This window comes from Scardinius erythrophthalmus, assembly GCF_964197995.2.
Source record: "Scardinius erythrophthalmus genome assembly, chromosome: 24".
Taxonomy (NCBI): Eukaryota; Metazoa; Chordata; class Actinopteri; order Cypriniformes; family Leuciscidae; genus Scardinius; species Scardinius erythrophthalmus.
The window spans coordinates 32,629,315-32,654,165 of record NC_138244.1 but is presented as its reverse complement, the minus strand read 5'-3'; the positions used below and the strand labels follow the sequence as shown (position 1 = coordinate 32,654,165).

At 40.1% G+C, this 24,851-nt stretch overlaps 1 protein-coding gene across 2 annotated transcripts in view; it reads right to left on the bottom strand.

The window, feature by feature from the left end:
• Positions 1-1,950: 1,950 nt before the first annotated feature.
• The window catches only part of ano1b (anoctamin 1, calcium activated chloride channel b), a 37,295-nt gene continuing 14,394 nt past the window's right edge, over positions 1,951-24,851 (bottom strand). Inside the window, exons 5-24 of one of the 2 annotated variants that reach the window (XM_081356043.1) lie at positions 22,765-22,819; positions 22,632-22,683; positions 22,443-22,498; positions 21,930-21,971; positions 21,787-21,851; positions 21,583-21,717; positions 19,810-19,970; positions 18,644-18,726; positions 18,206-18,277; positions 17,496-17,570; positions 12,753-12,954; positions 12,534-12,645; positions 9,415-9,472; positions 9,237-9,337; positions 9,002-9,144; positions 8,592-8,744; positions 8,264-8,316; positions 4,453-4,637; positions 4,281-4,386; positions 1,951-4,166 (exon numbers count right to left, since the gene is read on the bottom strand). In XM_081356043.1, the coding sequence (XP_081212169.1) occupies positions 3,942-4,166; positions 4,281-4,386; positions 4,453-4,637; positions 8,264-8,316; positions 8,592-8,744; positions 9,002-9,144; positions 9,237-9,337; positions 9,415-9,472; positions 12,534-12,645; positions 12,753-12,954; positions 17,496-17,570; positions 18,206-18,277; positions 18,644-18,726; positions 19,810-19,970; positions 21,583-21,717; positions 21,787-21,851; positions 21,930-21,971; positions 22,443-22,498; positions 22,632-22,683; positions 22,765-22,819 (2,134 nt within the window). In that variant the 3' untranslated portion in view covers positions 1,951-3,941. Of the gene's footprint in view, positions 4,167-4,280; positions 4,638-8,263; positions 8,317-8,591; positions 8,745-9,001; positions 9,145-9,236; positions 9,338-9,414; positions 9,473-12,533; positions 12,646-12,752; positions 12,955-17,495; positions 17,571-18,205; positions 18,278-18,643; positions 18,727-19,809; positions 19,971-21,582; positions 21,718-21,786; positions 21,852-21,929; positions 21,972-22,442; positions 22,499-22,631; positions 22,684-22,764; positions 22,820-24,851 lie in introns of both variants that reach the window. The other variant, XM_081356042.1, reaches the window with a different exon arrangement.

The following is a 24,851-nucleotide window of genomic DNA, read 5'->3' as shown; positions in this document are numbered from 1 at the left end:
GCCTCTGGTGGTCGGTGGACGGCAGTGATGACAGTGGCTTTAGAGGCAGAAATGCTTCATGTGCCTCTGGTGGTCAGTAGACGGCAGTGATGATAGTGGCTTTAGAGGCAGAAATGCTTTATGTGCCTCTGGTGGTCGATTGTCGGCAGTGATGATAGTGGCTTTAGAGGCAGAAATGCTTCATGTGCCTCTGGTGGTCGGTGGACGGCAGTGATGATAGTGGCTTTAGAGGCAGAAATGCTTCATGTGCCTCTGGTGGTCAGTAGACGGCAGTGATGATAGTGGCTTTAGAGGCAGAAATGCTTCATGTGCCTCTGGTGGTCGGTGGACGGCAGTGATGATAGTGGCTTTAGAGGCAGAAATGCTTCATGTGCCTCTGGTGGTCGGTGGACGGCAGTGATGATAGTGGCTTTAGAGGCAGAAATGCTTCATGTGCCTCTGGTGGTCAGTAGACGGCAGTGATGATAGTGGCTTTAGAGGCAGAAATGCTTCATGTGCCTATGGTGGTCAGTAGACGGCAGTGATGATAGTGGCTTTAGAGGCAGAAATGCTTCATGTGCCTCTGGTGGTCAGTAGACGGCAGTGATGATAGTGGCTTTAGAGGCAGAAATGCTTCATGTGCCTCTGGTGGTCGGTGGACGGCAGTGATGATAGTGGCTTTAGAGGCAGAAATGCTTCATGTGCCTCTGGTGGTCAGTAGACGGCAGTGATGATAGTGGCTTTAGAGGCAGAAATGCTTCATGTGCCTATGGTGGTCAGTAGACGGCAGTGATGATAGTGGCTTTAGAGGCAGAAATGCTTCATGTGCCTCTGGTGGTCAGTAGACGGCAGTGATGATAGTGGCTTTAGAGGCAGAAATGCTTCATGTGCCTCTGGTGGTCGGTGGACGGCAGTGATGATAGTGGCTTTAGAGGCAAAAATACTTCATGTGCCTCTGGTGGTCGGTGGACGGCAGTGATGATAGTGGCTTTAGAGGCAGAAATGCTTCATGTGCCTCTGGTGGTCAGTAGACGGCAGTGATGATAGTGGCTTTAGAGGCAGAAATGCTTCATGTGCCTCTGGTGGTCAGTAGACGGCAGTGATGATAGTGGCTTTAGAGGCAGAAATGCTTCATGTGCCTCTGGTGGTCGGTGGACGGCAGTGATGATAGTGGCTTTAGAGGCAGAAATGCTTCATGTGCCTCTGGTGGTCGGTGGACGGCAGTGATGATAGTGGCTTTAGAGGCAGAAATGCTCAACACAAGGCGTTGGAGTGATGTAAACTGCAGTACACATACAGTGCTGATGTTAAACTGCAGTTTGTGAACCACAATAATCCCGGTCTGGTCGAACAATGTTTTGTTTAAATTCAGATTGGATTATGTTGGTAATAGGCACTCACCTAATGCTAAAAGAAGTTTCTAACTTAAAACCAAATACAGCAGCGTTAACATTAAAACAAACAGACGGTGAGTGGAGCGGCAGCCGAAACACACCAGAGCACCCAATCAAGCGGAAGCCCCGATGGGACGGCGGCCCAGGCCCGAACAGGACCAGGACATGGCTATTACCCTAACCCTAAACGGGGCCGTGGGGATTTTGTTTTTTTGTAACGTAAAAACAACCATCCAGACATACAGTGTGACTACTGACTCTAATGGCTCTTTTAATTAATCATTCAAAGACTCGCAAACTCATGAGTTACCTGTCCGAATCATTCACTGAAAGAACTGAATATGACACCTGAATCTGACTCTTTTTTTTGTTTGGTTGGTAATAAATGACATTTAAAATGAATTACAGACATCCTTAAATGAATCAAAGATGATATGATCAGTCTTAGAAAATATTGGATTAATCTGATATTACAACCCAAAAGACTTCCACCTACAGTATACACAATTACTTAAACCATATAATGACAACTAAAGCCAAACTATCCTGAACGCTGCAGACGTCAGCAATACAAAACTGACAACTGAAGTAGACTTTATTTCTTTTAGTGTTACATTACAGTACACAGCTACACAAATCACTGAAGAACGTTGTGTTTCTGGTTTAAGGCAATAAGACAGAAGATATCATGAATATGCGTTCATTTAGTAGACATGTAAGGCAGTAAATAGTAAACATCATACTTAAAAAAAAACCAATATGATTGTTCTGCTTGATATTTAAGACCATAAAAATATAACAGCACAGAAATGGTTTATCTTTGGAGCATGAAAGTTCGTTGTGTCTTTACATGGTTCCTCGTGAGGCTGAGCTGAGTTCGCTTTTACTGTACAGTCCATTTGGTGCAAAAAGTACATTTCGATCAAACCCAGAAGTCTCAGGACAGTATACAGATGCTCTGGAAATCTAACAGTCTATGTGTGTGTGTGTGTCTGTGTTTATGATTCTGTATAAAAGCTAAAACATTACTGGACTTATCATGGAATTTGTGGTTTTCAAGTCCGTTACACTCTATGAACAAAATGTGAATAATGTTCCACAAAGTTAATGCTTGCTCAATGCACAGATACTGAATATCCTATCAAGCACCTTTAAATATGAAAGCGTCAAATGTACAAAAGACTTAAAGGCATTAGAAAAATACCATCATACAATGAATGTGAAAACATGAAATATCAAGTTACATTAGAGTAAAAGAGTAAAAGGCTCACGTACAGGAGAATCACTGAAGGCCGTCCACTTAAAAGAAGCTTGAACGTTTCAAAATTCCCAAAACTAATATAAATATTTTAAATTTAAATGTGTAAGGATCAGACGAGGATCTAATTGCATCGTGACCTCTGATTACATTTAGTTCTAATAATTGAAATGTTCATTAAATGACTCAAGTTCCTATAGGTCCTTGTCTAAAGATCCTCACGATGTCTCCCATGTTTAGGCTTTGTTATAAATGAAGGAGATATTTTCAGTCACATGAAACTGCAAACAAAACAACCAGAACCTTAAGGGTTGAAATAAACCATATTAAATATCACGTTTCAATAAAAACATCCAGCAGCCCTTTATGGTCAGAACGGTAAATTGTTGATTCAGTTGAGGTTTTCAATCCCTGTGATCATTTCATCAATGTATAAAACAGTTCAGTTTGTTTTAATGTGATGTTTGTATAGATTATTCATAGGCTAGAAACGTACTCAGGTGTGTAAATGTGAATGCTTGGCCAACGCATTGCAAGCGTGTGGTTTCGTACCGTACATACTGTAACATTTGATCAATCTATGGTAATAAAAAGCCTTCAGGACTCAAAGGGGTGATGGAGTTATGATGTTTGTTACGGGCAGGTAAACTGCTTTACACTGATGTAAAACTCTCTGACGCAGTGACACATGAACTCAAGCTCGCGTATCCAGAAATGTGTGTGTTCACATACTCGCGTAGAGCGTGTTTCAGGCCTTAGCACTGTCCTAGCCAACAGGGAACGTTCTCAGAACTTTGTCTAATGTTGTGGCAAGGTTCTGAACAAACGTTCTTCCGGTAACGTTAATAGAACGTCCGTTCAAAGTTATCTGGTCTTTAATGACGTTCTTAAAACATCTGCACAAAATACATCGTTCATGGAACTTCTTTCTGAAATGTTTTAGTCGGAAGTTCATTACTTGTTTCAGAACATTCAGAGAACATTCAAAAGTAACATTGCCATAATGTTTACAATGGAATGTTTCCTTAACGTTCACATAACCAAGAAAAACGTTTCGAATGTTGAGAGAACATCCCGAAATAACGTGTTCATAGCCTAATGGGAACGTTAGCGAAACGTTCTTAGAACATATTTAGTAATGGGTTTTTGTGATTAGTAAAGCTCTTGGTGGCTGTGAGGGAAATGAATATGATAAGAAGAAGCGTTGAGCACATAAATCAGAGTGAAGAACTGGACAATACGAAGGCAAAGGCAGTGAGGCTTCAGACCCAACGGCACGTCTTCGTCAGGGGAATGTAAGGACAGGAACGTCAGTAGTTCTTGCAGGGTGTGTGCGATATGGAGCGCGAGCGCGTTAGAGGACCGTGACACATCTCCTCACTCATCACGCTGTCCTGGCTCCGTGTCTTTCCCTGCTCCTCTTTCATGAACAGATCCATCATGAGGATCTTCTCCTTGTGGATCTGTAAGCTGATGTCTTTGGGAATATCTGGGATTATCCAGTCCACAACATCACTCATCAACATCACCACATTCTGCACAAATAAATCACAAGTTGACCAGAATTTAGCCTGATTTTAACTGATGTTCTGTAAACACTGCACTCATACTGTGAGTCTCGCACTGATGAGCCTTTAGATATCACTCACCTGAAAGACAATGACAAATGCTAGTCTGGCTGCCAACACAGCCCAGAACTCCTTGGAGATCTCGTACGGCGTCGGAGACCACGGAGGCTCTCTGTAGTCTTTATACCTGGAGGAGATGTCATTAAGCGTGTGTGTCGAGAGGTAACGGAGCCGTTCTGAGAGCACTTCATACCTGCAGATGTCCACACGGAAGCCCAGGTGGAAGGGCTCCACGGGGGCGGTGCCGTTCTGGAAGTGACTGACGTTAAAGTAAGACAGCGTGTGGTTGACGAAGCCGTGCATCGAGCCGTCCGGACTGTACATGTACTGATAGACCAGCCGGGGAATGAAGTCCGACGTGAAGGAGATCACAAACGCCTGCAGGAAAGAGGACAGTTTATAACATGCTATTGTACAAAGGTGGCGTATTAATGGGAGCAGAAAATAATAAATTTAGAAAAATACTAAGTATGAACTAATGAATCATGATTGAGTTGTACTACTTCTGAACAGTTTTACAACCTTAACTTTTCAAGTGAAGCTTGCCAAAGACAGGAACACTGCAAACATAAACTGTTGTAATGTGACTTTTAGAGTATTTGTGGAGTAACTTTAGTCTATACTGGTCTCCCTCCACTTTCAGTTTCACTCTAACGGCTAATATTGGCCACAACCCACTGCGATGTGGACGAGGATTCGATTAGAACTTCAAACACGAGTAAAAAGTGTTTAAAAAACTATAAATATGTAACCTAGAAATAATCTAGAATACTGTCTAACACTTGATGGCTGCTCTGTTAAGTCTTCGTCGTCGGTTAGGAACCTGGGTGTGCTCTTTGATACCAATCTTTCATTTGAAAGTCACGTGTCTAGTGTCTGTAAAACCGCATTTTTCCATCTTAAAAATATATCTAAATTACGTCATATGCTCTCATTGACAAATGCGGAACAATTAGTTCATGCGTTCATGACCTCAAGGCTAGATTACTGTAATGCTCTACTGGGTGGTTGCCCTGCACGCTTAATAAACAAACTACAGCTAGTTCAAAACGCAGCAGCTCGAGTTCTTACCAGAACCAGGAAGTATGACCATATTAGCCCAGTTCTGTCAACACTGCACTGGCTCCCTATTAAACATCATATACATTTTGAAATATTTTATAACATATATTCAAACGCACATAACTATAGAACCAATTCTTGAGATGGGGGGGCTAGCAATGCCAGTCTTTCAACATTATTATTGGGCAGCAAATGTAAGAGCCTTGATGTATTGGAGTAAAGATTCGCAGTGTCATATTGAGACTGATGATTTTCCTACCTGGATTCATATGGAATCTCATTCTGTAATCAAGAGCTCTCTTCCTGCTTTATTACTTTCCAATTTAAATACTCCTTTAAAGAGCATTACTAAAAATTTTGTTGTACATAGCTCTTTAAGAATATTAAAACAAATTAAGAAATTTCTTGGTATCACACGGCCTTCCGTTCATTCTTCTATCTGTAAGAATCATAATTTTACACCCGGTCTGAGCGATAGAATCTTTCAGTTGTGGAATAACAAGGGTCTCTCTACATTTATTGATCTATACACAGATGGTCGCTTTGCCTCTTTTGAACACCTTCTTGGTAGATATAGCCTTTCTCACTCTCATTTCTATCGATACTTGCAGATTCGGCATTATGCTCAGCAAACATTTTGTGATTATATGATTCAGCAGGAAGAACACCGCTTCTTTAACCTAGTGCGACAAGCACCTGATTCTAGGCATATGGTTTCACAATTTGTTTCTCTCTTCTCTTCACAAATAAACATTTCTTCTGATTATCTTAAGGTAGCTTGGGAAAAGGATGCTGGAATCAACATATCTGACAACCTCTGGTCTGAAATCCTACAAAGAATACACAGCTGTTCTATTAATGCAAGACTTCAGTTAATTCAGTTCAAAATTGTACATAGACTGCATTATTCTAAAGTCAAACTCCACAAGATCTACCCGGAAGTGTCTCCAGTTTGTGATCGATGTCAGGGCGCAGAGGGAACCTTATCTCATTCTTTTTGGTTCTGCCCAAAACTCCATAGGTATTGGCAGGATATATTTTCTTGGTATTCTGCGGCATATAACCTGGCTATTTTGCCTGAAGTAGAATTGGCCATCTTTGGCTACTCTGGCACAGTTTCAACTTTTCCTTATTATGTGCAATTGGCATTAATGCTGGGCATGATGGTGGCTAAGAGAATTATATTGAGGGAGTGGAAATCCACTGTTCCCCCATGTTTTCAGAGATGGCTTGCTGAAATGGCCTCTGTCATTCATCTTGAGAAAATGAGGTTTAATGAAGCAAAGTTTCTTAAGAAGTTTTCTAAGATCTGGAGTCCCTTCCTCCATCAGCTTAATAACAGTAGCATGTAATGGACTTTGACACATTTATAATACTGTGATTTTAATGCTGATTCTATCCCCTTTTTGTATGTGTTTGATCTTTCTCCTTTGTAATTATTTTAGGCACTTATGTCATTCGTAATGTACTCTGGCCCTTTTTCTGTGTGGGTGGGTGGGTGTATATGTTTTGTTTTGTTTTTGTTTTTTGTTTTTTGTTTTTGTCTTTGTTTTTGTTTTTTTTGGGGTTTTTTTTCCCGTTGTTATGTTGTTGTTGTTGTCATAAAACCAATAAAAATCAATATTGAAAAAAAAAAAACTATAGAACCAATTCTTAATGTGCATGTGAACGCCATCTGCGTTTCTCACAGGTTCGCGTTTAAAGTCTGTGTAGAGAGAATGGTGTCGTCTTAGCGGCCCCTAATTTAATAACAAATGATCGTTGCGACGGAAGCGAATCAATCAAAACTAACTTTAGCTGGAAAATAACTTTATTAAAGAACCGCTATAAAGCCAAAATAATCTCTGTTACCTTAAATTATACGTTTATCTCTGTGAAGCTGCTTTGAAACAATCTACATTGTTAAAAGCGCTATATAAATGAGGATGACTTGACTTGACTGATTAATAATCAGTAGCCTATCTAACCTGACGAAACAACACTGCTATGACCAGCGTGAGTCTCCTCGACAGTGAACTTCCGGACAGTCGGAGCTGAAATCTCCAGAAGCGGAGCTTGAGGCCACTGTTGTGAAGACTTCTCTAGTCTGTAAATGCTATTGCCCTATTTGGATTGTACTTGTTTCTCATGGGGACACAAGGTAATTTTAACATTTACAGGGGTTAGTCAGTGACTTTATTGCTTTCCGAAACCAGAATGTTAGTGTTTTTCTCCAGACATCCTAGTAAAAATTCCTGGTCAGATTACAGTCAAACACCAAGGTCGTCAGGAGATTTAATTGCCGTCCAAATCCACATCTCTGAGATTATAAGAGAGGATCAGTCCTGAAGTCATTTTGCCGAGCGTCGTGTGATAACTGTTGCTCTTCGTGGAGATGTGCACACACTTTAAAGACAGAGACTTATCACTGAAACGCTGGAAACCGTTTCAAAGAGTAATGTTATGTCCCTGATCCACTACAGTGAGCGCGAGCTGTTCAGAACAACAAGAACAAAAGCACGCAAACCTTTGAAAATATTTCTACTCATTTCCACATTTTTAAAATGACATCCATCATTATGAGAGATAAAATGCTATACAGAAACAATACAGAGGATATTATTTTCCTATAGTTCAAATAAATATTAATTTATAAATTTTCCAAGCAATAACAGTCCTTTTGTATATGTGATGAGCGTGTTCCCGGGTTCATAGGATCCCAGAACTCAGGTGTCACGCAGATTGATATTTTACAGACGTCTCCATGAGGAGCAGTTATCATCTGAACAGGTCTCACTGACTGAGAAAGTTAGGGTTGACATGCAAATTTGACTAGTGCCAGGACAAGAGAAGTGATTCAAGAGCCGTCATCTCAAACCCTTCTTCATAACGGCAGCGTTCTAGAGTATAATGTGCTGTATGTGATCCGCTAGCATTAGACGGACCCAATAACACAGACTTACATTGACAATCACTGCCACTTTTGCGACTCCTCTGAGAATATTATACCAGATTCCTGTAAAGACATCATGAACAACACCATCAGTGAATCAGGACTTTGAGGTGAACCTCGTATAACACACACATTCAGCTACTGAGATTATGTAAAGATGTGCAGGAATATTCCAGCTCAATAATATAATCTATAAATAGTCCATAAATATTCCATTATTTTTCTCAAGTTCAAATGTTTTGTGAAGATAGTGGACAGAGATGCCATGGATGCTGATCGCAGAGCTTAAGCTGATAATATAAGCTTTATTATATGATTGTGATTGTGTAAATACAGACCGATGTCTTTGCCTCTGGCTGCATCTGGTCTTCTGAGTTCTCCCACAAACTTCTTGGCATCCAGACGTATTTCAATGATGTTGTTGAGGAGGGCAAACAGAGGCGCCAGCGGGAAAGATGCCACAAACAGAGTCACAAAGCCAAACTGGATTACTGCAGGAATGAACAGTAATAATTACTGCAGTGATATTAGAAACTCGCCATCTTCACACTGCATACAGCTGAAGCTTCATCACAAGCTCATCACCGCTCATGAGCCAGTGTCTCTGGTCGTAGCTGGACCAGGATTAGTTATTAATAAGAATTGAGAAAAGAGCTGCACCATTCTGTCCCAATGAAATACACATGAAAAAGAGAAGTGATGAAGAGTTAGTCTGGTCGGATGCTTTGGTTTCTGTACAGACACTCACTCATCTCCATGTACTCGGGCGTGAGGCCAGCGAAGGGCTCCAGGAAATGATCCGTCTCATAACGCTGTAACTTCTTCTCACGTTCCTCTTCCTGGAAAGAGCGTCTCTTGGATTTAATGTATCTGATCAGCTTCTTCAGTTTACTGCAATAAAGCAAATACAACCCAAACCATAGCAATGCAAACGGTTCAGCATGTCCATAAAGCCTGTCGTGTTGAAGAGTGTGTGTACTCACGGGACGCCGATCTCAAACAGGTTGTTCTGGATGAGCTGTTTCCCGAGCATTGTGATGCTGAGCTGAATGCAGAGCTCCATGAGGCAGCCGCCGTGAGCGCACTGATCAAACACATCAACACAGCCGTCATTCACCCGCCACAATCACTCCTCACAGAACACGCGCTCATGATTCATACCTCCTCCATGCGGTAGGACTCGAACACGTAGAGATAACTGCCTGGACGCCCACCGAGCCTGTGCGGAAACACGGCCGTCAGAGTCTGGCTTCAGCATCAACACACTCACATGCAGCGTCAGGCTTTAATAACCCATAAGCACTTGCATCACTTCAGAACCACAGCTGAGATAAAACTGCGCTGGAGATTATGGACGCTTGTTTCCGCCACAAAATAAAATAATAAATAAGGTAATTGCGAATTTTTTATCTCACAATTCTGAATTTATTTCTCTCAAGTCTGACTTTTTCTTGTAACTTCGCATTTATAACTCACAATTCAGACTTTTTTTCTCGCAATTTCGAGATTATTTCTCACAATTCAGACTTTTATTTCCTTTTAATTCTGACTTTGTTCTTGCAAAAACAAGTTTATATATCGCAATTCTAACTTTTTCTTGCATTGCCAGTTTAAATCCCACAATTCTGACTTTATATCTCACAATTCTTACTATTTCTCACAATTTCGTGTTTAAATCTCACAATTCAGACTTTTTGTCTCACGATTCTGAGTTTATTTCTCGCAAGTCTGACTTTTTCTTGTAACTTCGCATTTATAACTCACAATTCAGACTTTTTTTCTCGCAATTTCGAGATTATTTCTCACAATTCAGACTTTTTTTCCTTTTAATTCTGACTTTTTTCTTGCAAAAACAAGTTTATATATCGCAATTCTAACTTTTTCTTGCATTGCCAGTTTAAATCCCACAATTCTGACTTCATGTCTCACAATTCTTACTATTTCTCACAATTTTGAGTTTAAATCTCACAATTCTGAGTTTATTTCTCGCAAGTCTGACTTTTTCTTGCAATTTCGCATTTATAACTAACAATTCTGACGATATTTCTTTCAATTCTTACTTTTTTCTTGCAATTCTAATTTTATTTCTCTCAAGTCTGACTTTTTCTTGTAACTTCGCATTTATAACTCACAATTCAGACTTTTTTTCTCGCAATTTCGAGATTATTTCTCACAATTCAGACTTTTTTTTCCTTTTAATTCTGACTTTGTTCTTGCAAAAACAAGTTTATATATCGCAATTCTAACTTTTTCTTGCATTGCCAGTTTAAATCCCACAATTCTGACTTTATATCTCACAATTCTTACTATTTCTCACAATTTCGTGTTTAAATCTCACAATTCAGACTTTTTGTCTCACGATTCTGAGTTTATTTCTCGCAAGTCTGACTTTTTCTTGTAACTTCGCATTTATAACTCACAATTCAGACTTTTTTTCTCGCAATTTCGAGATTATTTCTCACAATTCAGACTTTTTTCTCTTTTAATTCTGACTTTTTTCTTGCAAAAACAAGTTTATATATCGCAATTCTAACTTTTTCTTGCATTGCCAGTTTAAATCCCACAATTCTGACTTCATGTCTCACAATTCTTACTATTTCTCACAATTTTGAGTTTAAATCTCACAATTCTGAGTTTATTTCTCGCAAGTCTGACTTTTTCTTGTAACTTCGCATTTATAACTCACAATTCAGACTTTTTTTCTCGCAATTTCGAGATTATTTCTCACAATTCAGACTTTTTTTTCCTTTTAATTCTGACTTTTTTCTTGCAAAAACAAGTTTATATATCGCAATTCTAACTTTTTCTTGCATTGCCAGTTTAAATCCCACAATTCTGACTTCATGTCTCACAATTCTTACTATTTCTCACAATTTTGAGTTTAAATCTCACAATTCTGAGTTTATTTCTCGCAAGTCTGACTTTTTCTTGCAATTTCGCATTTATAACTAACAATTCTGACGATATTTCTTTCAATTCTTACTTTTTTCTTGCAATTCTAAGTTTATTTCTCTCAAGTCTGACTTTTTCTTGTAACTTCGCATTTATAACTCACAATTCAGACTTTTTTTCTCGCAATTTCGAGATTATTTCTCACAATTCAGACTTTTTTTTCCTTTTAATTCTGACTTTGTTCTTGCAAAAACAAGTTTATATATCGCAATTCTAACTTTTTCTTGCATTGCCAGTTTAAATCCCACAATTCTGACTTTATATCTCACAATTCTTACTATTTCTCACAATTTCGTGTTTAAATCTCACAATTCAGACTTTTTGTCTCACGATTCTGAGTTTATTTCTCGCAAGTCTGACTTTTTCTTGTAACTTCGCATTTATAACTCACAATTCAGACTTTTTTTCTCGCAATTTCGAGATTATTTCTCACAATTCAGACTTTTTTTCTCTTTTAATTCTGACTTTTTTCTTGCAAAAACAAGTTTATATATCGCAATTCTAACTTTTTCTTGCATTGCCAGTTTAAATCCCACAATTCTGACTTCATGTCTCACAATTCTTACTATTTCTCACAATTTTGAGTTTAAATCTCACAATTCTGAGTTTATTTCTCGCAAGTCTGACTTTTTCTTGTAACTTCGCATTTATAACTCACAATTCAGACTTTTTTTCTCGCAATTTCGAGATTATTTCTCACAATTCAGACTTTTTTTCCTTTTAATTCTGACTTTTTTCTTGCAAAAACAAGTTTATATATCGCAATTCTAACTTTTTCTTGCATTGCCAGTTTAAATCCCACAATTCTGACTTCATGTCTCACAATTCTTACTATTTCTCACAATTTTGAGTTTAAATCTCACAATTCTGAGTTTATTTCTCGCAAGTCTGACTTTTTCTTGCAATTTCGCATTTATAACTAACAATTCTGACGATATTTCTTTCAATTCTTACTTTTTTCTTGCAATTCTAAGTTTATATCTCGCAATTCTTACTTTTTCTTGGATTTCGAGTCTATATCCCACAAATCTGACTTTATTTCTTACAATTCTTACTTTTTTTCTCTCAATTCCAAGTTTATATCTCACAATTCTGACTTTTTATTGCAATTTCGAGTTTAAATCTCACAATTCTGACTTTACTTCTTGCAATTCCAAGTTTATATCTTGCAATTCTGGCTTTGGTCTCGCAATTGCAAGTTTAGATAGAATGGTGAGATATAAACTTGAAATTGCACGAGAAAAGTCAGAATTGTGAGATAAAAAATTTAAACATTTTTTTTTTTTTGTGCCTGAAACAAGGGTCCATGAAGGATATTGAATACCCACCTGCCTCTGAAAAATGCGATGTATATGATGGGAGTGAACGCATTCACAAACTTCAGGATGAAGGTTTTGAAGATCAACCTTTCTTCAAAGCTCTTGTCTGTTTTAGGAACCTCTGAGAAGACCAACATAAGACAAATGATTGAAGTAACCCTTCTGTTTTATGTTTCACACATGAGCAACAGAAGTTGGCATTAAGCAGTGCTAGACGAAGCGACTGACCGAGGACAGTGAGCCAGCGTGCCACGGCCCCGTACACCTCGTCCAGGATGAGAATGACCACCAGGTTGATGATGGCCGCTGTGGTTTTAACCGTCAGCCTGACGTTGGAGCGGGTCACGGGGTTCGAGCTCATGGCCAGAGCGGCTTTGGTGGAGATCCGGTATAAAATCACACCAAACACTATAGCAAACGTCACACCGATCTGTAGAACAGTAAGGATGCACTTCATTCAGCGTGTTTTCAAGCACATGTGTTTTATTTTAAATGATTATGAGTACACAACTGAAAGCACAACCAGATGAACACCAGCATTTAATCTGTGAAAAACAAGATAAAATGCTATGCTCTCAAATGAAGCCATGATGTGATGATGAAAGTAAGATTAAGTACTTGTTAAATGTACTTACTATAGCAATTACAGTCAATAATGCACAATTACATGCAACTAACCCTAAACCAAACCCTAATCCTATTTGTTCATTTATATTACTCAGTACTTAAATTTAAATTAACACTGTAACAAGGACACCTTAAAATAAACTGTATCATATTAAATTAATAATTGATGGTGTTGTTTATTTACAATTTATCGCTTCGAGTCTCACATGATGAAAAAATATTAACGAAAAAGAATATAAAAGTTACTATGAATCTTTGAGTGCATAATCATAATTATTTTAGTTTAATTTTTAGTAACTTTGATATGTGCTTTGTCATTTTATTTGAATTATTATTATATGTTTTTAAGCGTTTCAGTCCAGACTCTTGGTGTAGCTGCCCATCAGACTGTGTGGAGAAGCTGCAGGCGTTTGGCCCAGTCCTCGCTATACTGAACTATTTCTGTTCATGTGTATTTTTGGGATGTCTCAAAAGCTTCAGTGTTTGACCGTAAGGTCGTGATTCTGGGCCAGTGTTTTGCTTTTATTGCCATTTGTTGCAAGTTTGAGATAACAGCAGATGCCTGGATATTCTGCTGGAGAATTTATGACTGCATGATGGGGATCAAAACAGCAAAGCCTGGCCTCTTCAACAGCCGAAACTAACTGTGGGACACATTTGAGGATAAGAAAACAACTGTTCATTTCAGGAATAATTATCAAAGTCTTTCAGTAGACAACCTGACCATAAAATGTATTAAAGACATCGTTAATATAGTCCAAGTGACTACAGTGGCTCAATCTTAAGTTTATAAAGCGACGAGAATACTTTTTGTGCGCAAAAACAAATAAAAATAACGACTTTAATCCACTTTTCATTTCCTTCTCTCTGGGCCTTACCCACGATGGGCAATTCACAAGAGTCCCTCTGTTTCGTAGTTGTTGGGTCTTGAAGAAGGGATATATGCTCCCCTTTGGTGGGGCGATCCTTAAGGGAAGATCAGTGTTACAAACTGATGAGTATAGGTGGATCGCCGATATCATTGTAGCACTCTATAGTTTAGCCATAAAGTATAGTGAGTCCTGTAGAAGTGCTTCACTCAAGTCAGAGTATGAGCTCTTCTCCCCTAATCAATCTAGGATCATTGACATGGAGTAGAAGCTCCTCTTCGATAGGCTACTCCCCAAGAGCCTTCTCAAACACTGGTGCGATATGCCTGCCATACCTGAGGCTATGTTGGGTGTTTTCGCCTCAGAGCTCTGCTCTTGGGGCCGTATAGGGCTGAGGCCAGAGGTGTAACAGCCCGGACTTCCCTTGCTGTCGAGCAGAGAAGCTTGGGAATCTTTCCTAGCATTGGGGAGTTTTGGCTTAGGGAATACCGCCATTATATCAGTCACATGGGTAGAGTCAATAGCTATGTATCCATCACCCTGTTTTTATGCACATTTTGAGGTATCGCATCACAAACGAGTGACGGAAAAGTCAAATTCCGGAAAAGGAAGTGTGTTGTTCAAAATCTTTCTCTTTAGTAAACTCTGTGTACACAAACACTGTTCTCAGTGCTGGAGTTCATGTGTAGAGCCCCTGGTGACACTTCCAGCACAGTTTCATGTTGTGTCGAGCCGCATTAGTGTTTTAAAAAATAGCGATTTTTGAAGCTATCATAGAAGTGCCCCATTCACTCCCATTCACAAGGCATTTAACCTAAAACGAAAATACGGTCAAACTTAAAAGTGGCGTTTCCATTCTAATTATGCTTTTAAATGAAGGTTTGCCTCGTGTAGATTAACAAAAATACCTGTAGTCATGTAGCTGTATCTGAGTGCGAAGAATCGAGAGCAACGGGGTAATGTCATCACACGTGATATACATACACATCAAAATAACATTAAGCTAGAGACTACTTGTCGTGTGGCTGAGCAGTGGCGAAAGGATAATCATATTATTCTGTCTTGTATTAATGTACAAAAAGGGGAAACTGCTCTCTCACCGTTCTCTTAAAGCAGTCGCTCATTCAGTCGAACAACACACATCACTACTGTGTTTTATTTACTGTTGGTTACCAATACCACCGTCATCTGCTAGAACAACCTGATGGAAACCCAGCTAATGTTTGCTATACCCACTATGTTTTGTGCATATTCACAGCATAGTGAGGCAGGCGTTCCCTCAGCATGGTGGAGTGGGTATTGGTTCCCCATAGCGTCAACACCAAGACGCAGCGTCGAGGTTCCACTTTGAAAGGGAACGCCTTAAGTTACGACTGTAACCCTGGTTCCCTGAGAAGGGAATGAGATGCTGTGTCTATGGCACCGTCTGCGCATCTCCTTTAGACGGGCGCTCCGCATGAGACATCATGGACTGCCGTGTGCCAATGATTAATGGTGTTTGTTTACACCGGTCACGCTGATCCCGTTCCCCATAGCGTCAACACCAAGACGCAGCGTATCATTCCTCTTCTCAGGGAACAGGGTTACAGTCATAACCGTACGTTTTTAACACTGTAATGCATTTTTTCTCTTTACGGTCACTTTTGACATTTGATCAATTTAATGTGTCCTTTCTGAATAAAAGTCTTCATTTCTGACCCCAAACAGTTGAATGATAGTACTGTATATATTGTAAATGCCCAGTGAACAGATGTACATGATGCATGGTGCCCACTACGACAGATGTGTTTTGGTGAACAGCAACAAATACATTAATAATTCCCAGTGTTCCTTAGATCTCATTCTATTAAAAAGTGTATTTTTACCTGTCTGGATCTCCTGGAATAAAAGACAGAAGCTGATATTCCAGAGGCAGTGGATGCTTCATCACTTTCGTCAGCCATGCTGAATTTATGTTGTCATAAATAAAGAACACAACGACATATAAAGAGGACAGTCATATAGAGTGATGGGCAAGGGTCAACGGTCATCACCCGTGGTGGTTTGGATGGTTAAAATGGTTTGTTAAGATCTCTAGTGGACACCATGCATCAGAGGGTTACATGAAATCATGATGGTTTGCCTGTGCTAAGTGTATATATGACAAAATATTCATATTCACATGCAGGATTGAATATGAATATTGATGTTCAAATGTGGGTAACACGTTACAATAACATGAACAATTAACAATGATTGTACACCATTTATTCACCTTAGTCAATGCTAATTTCAACATTTACTAATGCAAAATCAAATGTTGTATCTGTTAAAATCAAACATTGTGTCAACATTAGTTAATGAACATGAACAAACCTTAAAGGGGTCCTACTATGCTTTAGTTAGTGTGTAATGTTGCTGTTTGAGCATAGGTCATTCCAAAGGTCATTCCAAAGGGGGATATTTTATTTAACAGAATAAACTTTTCAAGAACTACAGCGAACGGCTCGTTTGGAAATGTTTTTCCCGGATCTTATGATGTCACGATATTACTCGTGTAAATAATGTGCATCCACGGAATACGCAAAAAAGGGGACGAGGCCTGGTTAAGCGGCATTAGATTAAAGATTAAAGAGACTCTGTTTTTTCCACCCCGTTTCCAAAACTCACTTGTTTGACCTTCCTGAGGCTAACTTTATTTTAAACACTGTTCCTGAACATTATAATCCTAAAGTTTATCTGTGCACTGCACATTTTATGGAGAACAGCTTATTTTCTGTAGCTTTTGTAACCTCTCGCATTTGTAAGGCGGTTCACTGCTCCTTAAGAAAATTAACCATGGATTAGTGATTTCTGTTTGTATTACCTTAGTTTTCCAACAAATATCACGATCAAATGGTGGACAACATTGTATCTATAACGTATTAGAAAATAAAATAAAAACATACCACTCTGAAACGTCCTGTGAAATCATTGCTTGCAAAGTCCGAATTAAATCCGTTCTGTCTGATCCTCGTGTTCGTAAACATTGTCAGGGTCTGAATCGGGCTCGAATTGGTTTGAAATTGACGCCATCGTTAATATTATTAAGGTTATGAAGGGGCGGGACATGTCCTGAACACGCGCTAATCACTGCCAATCACAACACACTGGGCCAACTGACCAATCACAGCACATTTGGACTTCATCTAAATCGGGGTGTTTGAGGCAGACTGGGGAGAGAGGAGCTGTAATAATATACATATGTGAAAAATAATGTGTTTTCTGAACAATCAAGCATGAAAACATATTCTAGTACACCCCAAAAACACAATCAAGACTTCATAACGAGGCACAATAGAACCCCTTTAAATAACTGCATCTCTATTACTAAAATGAAGGTTAAGAAATGCTGTTAGCTAATGCATGAACTAATGTTAACAAATAAGACTTTATGGTAAAGTGTTACCCAGAGGTGTGGGCGGATGTATGACTTCATATGAAACACAAGCCTTACCATTAAAAGCATCATGATGAGGTTTGTCATGTACGCAGGGAATCTGTCTTTACATGTCAGCTTCTCTTTCTCTGGCTAAAGAAGAAAAGAACAATCAGAGTTTCTGGCTTTTCCAGCACAAATATCTGAACATTCTTAAATCAAGATGCATTTACTGGAGTGTCAAAAAGACTTCAGGTATTAAGTCTTGTTTACTGAAAATAAAACCATCAAAATCGAGTGACTTTGTGCTTAAAACAAGAACAAATATAATATCCACCAACGGGGTCAGAAAAATAACTAGATTTCCGTTTAAATTAAGTTTATTATTTTTTCTTGTTTTCAGCAAAAACTCACTTCATTTTGATTCATTTTTCATAAACAAGACTTAATATCTTCAGTCATTTTCTTGATGTAAGAATGTTTAGATATGTGTACTGGATAACAAGACGGAAACACTGAGGAAGAGCATCATGTCCTTCAGTGTTCACATCAGAGAGGAGTATTTTTAGTGTTAGCAAGGTCAGATTTTAACCTAGTAATTCTATGGTTATAAATATTTAATCAAAACTGATAACTATTAAATCATTTAAATAATAGATGTACTATCAAATATTGCAAATATTATAGCCTACTGCAAATATTGCCGTTCATTTTGGCAATTCATACTGTTTGAAAGCAGCTTCACTGAAGTGCTATAGAGCATCACAAACATGTTCATAATGAATCACCTTCTGTGATTTGTGGTCTGTCCTCAGCGATTTCTGCATCACTCTGAATTCATATTCGGCTCGCGGGTGATCCTGACATAAACAAATGACAATATATATGAATATATGACAAAACTGACTCAAAAACAAGAAAGAAAGAAAGACAGAAAGAAAGAAAGATTTATTTCTGCATGGCTGTTCATCAGGCGAGTGTTTCTAAAAGCTCTCAGCATGCTAGAAATCCTGTGAAAGACTCGAGAGGAAAGCTGTGAGTCGTGGATAAAGAGAATACAGTCAGAGATCAGAGATTTTAATATGTTCAAACCTTCAGTGCTTCCTACACACACACACACACACACACACACAGCGGGGGAAGAAGAGGATGACAACATTAAATGACACTAGAGAAATGAGCTGCAGTGATCATGTGACTGAGTGTGTGTGGTCATGTGATCAGACCTCCTCGTCCTCGAAGCCTGTGAGATCCCACTCATAGTTGAGCCTCATCTGTCTCCTCTTCCAGTGCTCCATGAAGAACGCCGCTGAAACACACACACACACACACACACACACGCCAGCATTAATCACACTGACAGCAGGAAATGAACTCATCACACACCTGAGGAACTGCTGCTAAATGTAGCAGGAGCTGATCAAATATTAACGGTTCGATTATAGAGGTGTCTAGTAATGATGAGTGCAGCTAAATCAGTCCGAGTGTGTGGCAGATATTTTCACGTATTGGTCGAATCCATGGATGAGAATTCAAATGAAAGTCATAATGGAAACAAAGACGCTTCAGTTTTCCAGCCGTACAAGAGCCTGAATGAAGAACAGTGAAGATGTTTCTAAAAGCCACGCCGCCTGGCTGATCCTCATATCTGTGTCGTCTGTCATGTGTCTCCCCCAAACCGAGCAGCGCAGTAAATCTGGTGTGTGAACTCCTGCCCTGCGAACCGAGCCGAAGTCACGACTTCCTGTCCAGATCCCCGAGCGCTCGACACTGAGCAGAGCAGAGGCCGTTCACTCACGCATGATAAAGCCCTGCAGACGGGAGATGTTTACTCTAAAACAGACAGAACCGTACCGAGATAGAGAGACACACACTGTCCTTCCAGCTCCAGATCCTCCAACAAACACAGGGGGAAAGTCACTAAATGCTTGATAAATTAAGCTGACTACAGATTACACCTGTAAGGCAAAACACTAAACTGTGTTAGACCACAGAACATGATTAACAGTCGCTACAACGTGACAAATGTAAGTAGCTAATATTCAACATACATACATGTGTGTGTGTGTGTGTGTGTGTGTGTGTGTGTGTGTGTGTGCGTGTGTGTGTGCGTGTGTGTGCTGATGATTGCTTGAGGAAAGGCTGACAGTCGGATTGAACACACAAGGCTACACTGATGAAGGAGCAGAAACGAGGAGCAGAATGGAGGATCTCAGTATCTCGGGATATCGGGATATCGGGATATTGGGATATCGGGATATTGGGATATCGGGATATCGGGATATCAGGATATCAGGATCTCAGGATCTCGGGATATCAGGATCACAGGATATCAGGATCTCGGGATCTCAGGATCTCGGGATATCGGGATCTCAGGATCTCAGGAGCTCACCCCACAGCGCCATGAAGATGGAGAAGAAGACGGTGGCGGGGTTGTCGAACAGGTGGCTGGCGCGGGCCGTCCCACACGCCGTGCTCAGGTTCCAGTAGCTGCACACGCGGTCACACAGCGGACACATGGTGATGTTCCTGCGCTGGTCACAGATCTCCATACTGCACACAGAAGAAGACCCAGTTCAGCCTCAGCCTGTTACCTCTGTTTATTACATACTCTAATACATGTCATCTCATTACGTTCATTTTCTGAAGGTTAATCAATTTCCAACTCCCATTCTGTCCTTCACGCTCACGTACAACACTATCACAGCATCATTTTAAATGAGACTCTTTTAGGTGTAGTTTGTGGATAAAAGCGCAGGATCAGTTCCAGCAGGCTCTTTTCAGGCTGTCATAATATCCTGACAGAGACAAACTCCAGAGGGACTTTCAGACAGATGTTTGGGTTTTATATGCTCTTTCTCAGCGTATGAACTTCCTCTTGAGCAGTGTGAGGCTTTAGCTCAGGATGGGGGGCTCGCGCTATATCACCCAGCAGTGTTTCTGTGTTTCAGAACTGAGCTTTACTGAGACATGAGTTAATAGCAGTTCCACTTATTAAAATAGAACTTGTCAAAGATGTTTTGTGGAAACTATACTCTAAGATTTGCTGGGTTATTTTAACTCAGACTGCTGGGTTCTGCCTTCGTTGAGTTATTTTTAAAAGTGTTGGGTTTCTAAATAGACTAAATTAATTGTTTTGCAATATACAGTGCTGGGTAGTAACATGTAATCTGGATTACGTAATCAGATTCCAAGGTTACACTTTATTTAGGAGACATAGTTACATTGTACTTACTCAAATAAGTACTGAGTAATATTAATGAACTGTGTATTTAGTACTATAGATTGACGGTTAGGGTTATGGTTAGATACTTGTAATTATGCATAATAAAAATGTGTAATGAAATGGATTACATTACTAACTACAATTTTTTGGTCATGTAATTTGGAATCAGTAACCAACATAGACTGTAAAGTAATATGGACGTAGTGTTCGTGACGTCACCCATACGTTTCTGAAGCCCTTAGTGGGCGGAGCCGGCCGTCGCCATCTTGGCAGCGTCACTCCCGGATAACAGTAAATGTGCAGCGAGGCGGATTAGCTGAGGTGACGTGACGCTAACAGACAGCAGACAAACGGCTAGTAATGACATCAGCGGCAATCCACCTGTCACTCAAGTGGCCACGCCCTTAATTATGCAGAACTTTAAGTCTTAATGTAATTTAAACGGATGAGCTATAAAAAAAATTAGACCAAAACCACTTTTTGCACCAGGCTGTAAACGTGTTTTTCTGCTGTAAAGTTGGGCGTTTTAACATGGGGGTCTATGGGATAGACTCTCTTCTGCAGCCGGTCTCTAGTGGCCAGTCGATGAACTGAAGTCTCTTCCGTGTCGGATTCAAGAGAGAGACAGGGAGGGTGCCGTTTGGTAATCCGACTACAATTTGTCAGTAATCTACCCAGCACTAACCCAGTTTTTAATCGTTATAAGCTGACATTGGGTTAAGTTTGAAACTGCTGGGTTAAAATGCACATACTTAATTATATGTTATTTGGTCTGTACCAAAATAAGAGGATCCATTTTACTTCTGAAATCTGACATTTGTCATTTTCTGTTTGAGAGTAATTCCACTTTATGGTAACGCAATGATAACGCAGCCCTCCTTTACAGTTAATATTAATAAATGCATATGCGTGTGTCGTGCGTTTTGATTGGCCACTGACCTGGGAATGTCGTCATCAACAGTAACGCATCCATAGAGGAACACAAAGACGCCTACTAAGGAAGCAGGGATCAGCATCTGGGTATAGACCCCAAGCCAAGCAAAGTAGAGGCCGATCTTCTCCCCGAAGTACTTCCTGCGAGACAAGCGAGAGATTACTAATGGAGCTCCAGCGCGGAGAGCTGTGAGAGGGTCTGAGATGTACCGGATCAAGCCGATGGGCTGGTACTTGTAGAAGACGCTGTAGCTCGCCCACTCTTCATACAGCAGCTGAAACACAGGCAGAAACACTTCACTATCACAGCCTTCACGCAGAGGTCAGGAGGAGCAGACGGCACTGAGACTCACCTTCCGGTCATTAGGCTCAGCGTTTTCCCCTTCAACATCACCCTGATGGTAAAGCAAACAGTCTATCAGATCCTACAGATCATTCCAGTGCTACTCAGAGATCCATGCATCCATTAACCAATCAAACTCTGTGGCAGTACACTGCAAAAAATTATTTTCTTACTTAGTATTTTGTCTGGTTTCTTAAATCAAGATGCATTTACTAAAGTAGTAAAATGCCATAAGATATTATGTCTTGTTTCCCGGGGGAATAAATTAAGATTCTTTTTCTTACCCCATGGACAGATAATTTTGCCTGTTTTAAGCAAAAACTCACTTAATTTGGATTTATTGCCCCAGAAAACAAGACATCTTTTTACTACTGTAGTAAATGCATCTTGATTTAAGAATTTTGTTGATATTTGGCCTGGAAACAAGACAAGAATACTAAGTAAGAAAAGCGTTTGTTTTTTTGCAGTGTACAGTAAAGCCTCGGTGTCGTATAGATCCACAGAAACAGTGACGGATACTCACATCATGTAGTGGATACGCAGCCAGATAAACGCCGCTTCCCAGAAGGCTAGTGATTCCTGAACAACATGTCAGAAGGATTGTTCCGTCAGTTGCACGTTTGCTGTCAATGGTGCAGATCTAAGTCTATAGAGCACTGAAACTTGGTGCTGTTCATTTTTAAACCCCCCAAAATAATAGGGTTCAGCTCACCCATGCTGAATTTGGCTTTTGTGCACTTGGTTCGCTTCAAAACTTCACATACCTAAAACAATGCACATATCACAACATGTAAATGATCAAATATGGCATTAATACTGTGTATCTGACAATACTTTATACTTACTAATGAACCTCTTGTTTTACTGTCGAAAAAGGAATCTCTGTCGGATAAATCAAACCTGTAGAGATAAAAGGTCACAAGTATGTTTTTCAATGCGTGTTTTGCTTCGATCTTTCTCTTGCATTAAGGTCCATTCACACAGATCGCATGTGCAAACCTCATTCAGAACACCTGAACAGAATTCACCTGCTCTCTGGCCATTAACTTTCTGTAAACACTGCTAAAATACAAGGCAACACTTTCATGTCGAAGGTCCACTTTAGAGATTCTACTAACTATAGGCAACTGCATGTCCACTATCTCTCTAAGAGTATTAGTAGACTGTCTGATTAATATCTGATATCTCTTTATTGTGATGCTCACCAACAGTCATTCTACTAACTATCAGTAACTCTGCAACTACATATCAGCTTATTCTACAGTCTCATGCTCTGAGTACTAGAAATCTCCTGTCTGTTATTATAGTTTCGCATTTTTAAATTAGTTTTTATTTTAATATCATTTTAAAAGTTTAGTTTTAGTTTATTTTCATTAATGGTTTTGTTAGTTTTAGTTTAGTTTTTATGTTGTGAACATTTTTTATTTAGTTTCACATTTTTTTTTTAATTTTTTTTTTATAGTTTAGCAGAGTTAAAGACCTTTAATTTCAGCAAAGTTTAATGTTTGCAGTTAACAGTTAACTCTTGTGCAAACCTCTTAATAATAAAAATAAAATAATTGTTTGGAATTGAACAAATTGAATAAATAAAAATTATTCTTTCAAATTCATTCATATTAAAGATGAAATCTTGTTAAACATGTGGTGTTTGACGGTTAACATCTTGAACTTGAGTGCTTTGACTGTACGGTTTAAGCCTCGAAGATCTAAGATTGGACGCAACCCCCCATCATCCTTCTTGGAAACCAGGAAGTATCTGCTGTAATAGCCCGACTCCCTCTCTGGAAGAGGAACATGTTCTATGGCCTCTTTGCTCAGAAGAGTTTGTAGCTCTTGGGGACGGAGAGGTTTCGTGGGGGTAACGAGAAGGGGCGGTCAGATATAATACACACCCCATCCCGTGGGAGGCTACCCCCACCAGACTGGGCGCCAGACCATCAGGACTTCCTCTTTTTATTGATAATAGTCCTGAGGTCTGGTCTGGGAGGCTGCTGGATGCGGCGAGCCGGTCCCCCATCCTTACGAGGGGACTCGCCACACTCTGCTTCTTAACCTCCCTGGTTCTTGAAGGACCGGGGAGAGGTTGGGTGGCCGATGGCCCCTCCCCTTGAGTGCGGCGAGGAAGGAACTGCACAAAAGATTCCTCATGCTTTTTGACCTCTGTTGACGACGGTGCTAACTGAGTCGCCAAACAGGCCAGAGGGTGAGACTGGGGAATCTAACAAGAAAACTCTATCCTTATCCTTGATTCCTGTCAGATTCAGCCACAGATGCCTCTCCGTGCTAACCAGTGCTGACATAGAATGGCCGATGGCACGGGCCGTCTGTTTGGTAGCACGGAGAGACAGATCTGTGGCTCTACGCAGTTCGGTGAAGGCTTCCTCGTCGATGGTACTGCCAATACTCAAATCCTTCAATAGGTCAGCCTGGTACGCCTGTAATACTGCCAGACAGAGAGATAGCCCGCGAGCGTCTCTTCAACCCGAGGCATCTCCGAATACCCCCGTGACTTCGCACTCACGATAGTCGAAAAAGTCGAGGTCGAGGGCACAAAGACACGGGAAGTATTTGGTTTACTCCATGACTTTGATAGTTCGTCATGGAGGTCCTCGAAGAAGGGGAGAGACTGGTGTTGTGGTCCCTGCCACCGGACAGAAACCTATCCTCTAGCTTAGATTGTTTGGGGGTCTCTTGATCGCGTGGCCAGTCAAGCTTGTAACCTGGCCACCGCTCGAGTAAGCACCTCGAGCAATTCCTCAACAGGTTTATCTTCGCGAGAGGAACGCTCAGAGGCTGGCTGCTCATAGTCCGCAGACCCAAGAGATATTTCGTCATCCCCGCGTGAGCCGAAGAAGCACCGGGGTGCGCTTCGGGATCATGCGAGGGAGCACGTGGATCTGGTGACAAAGCAAGCAAAAGGGACGGACCCGTC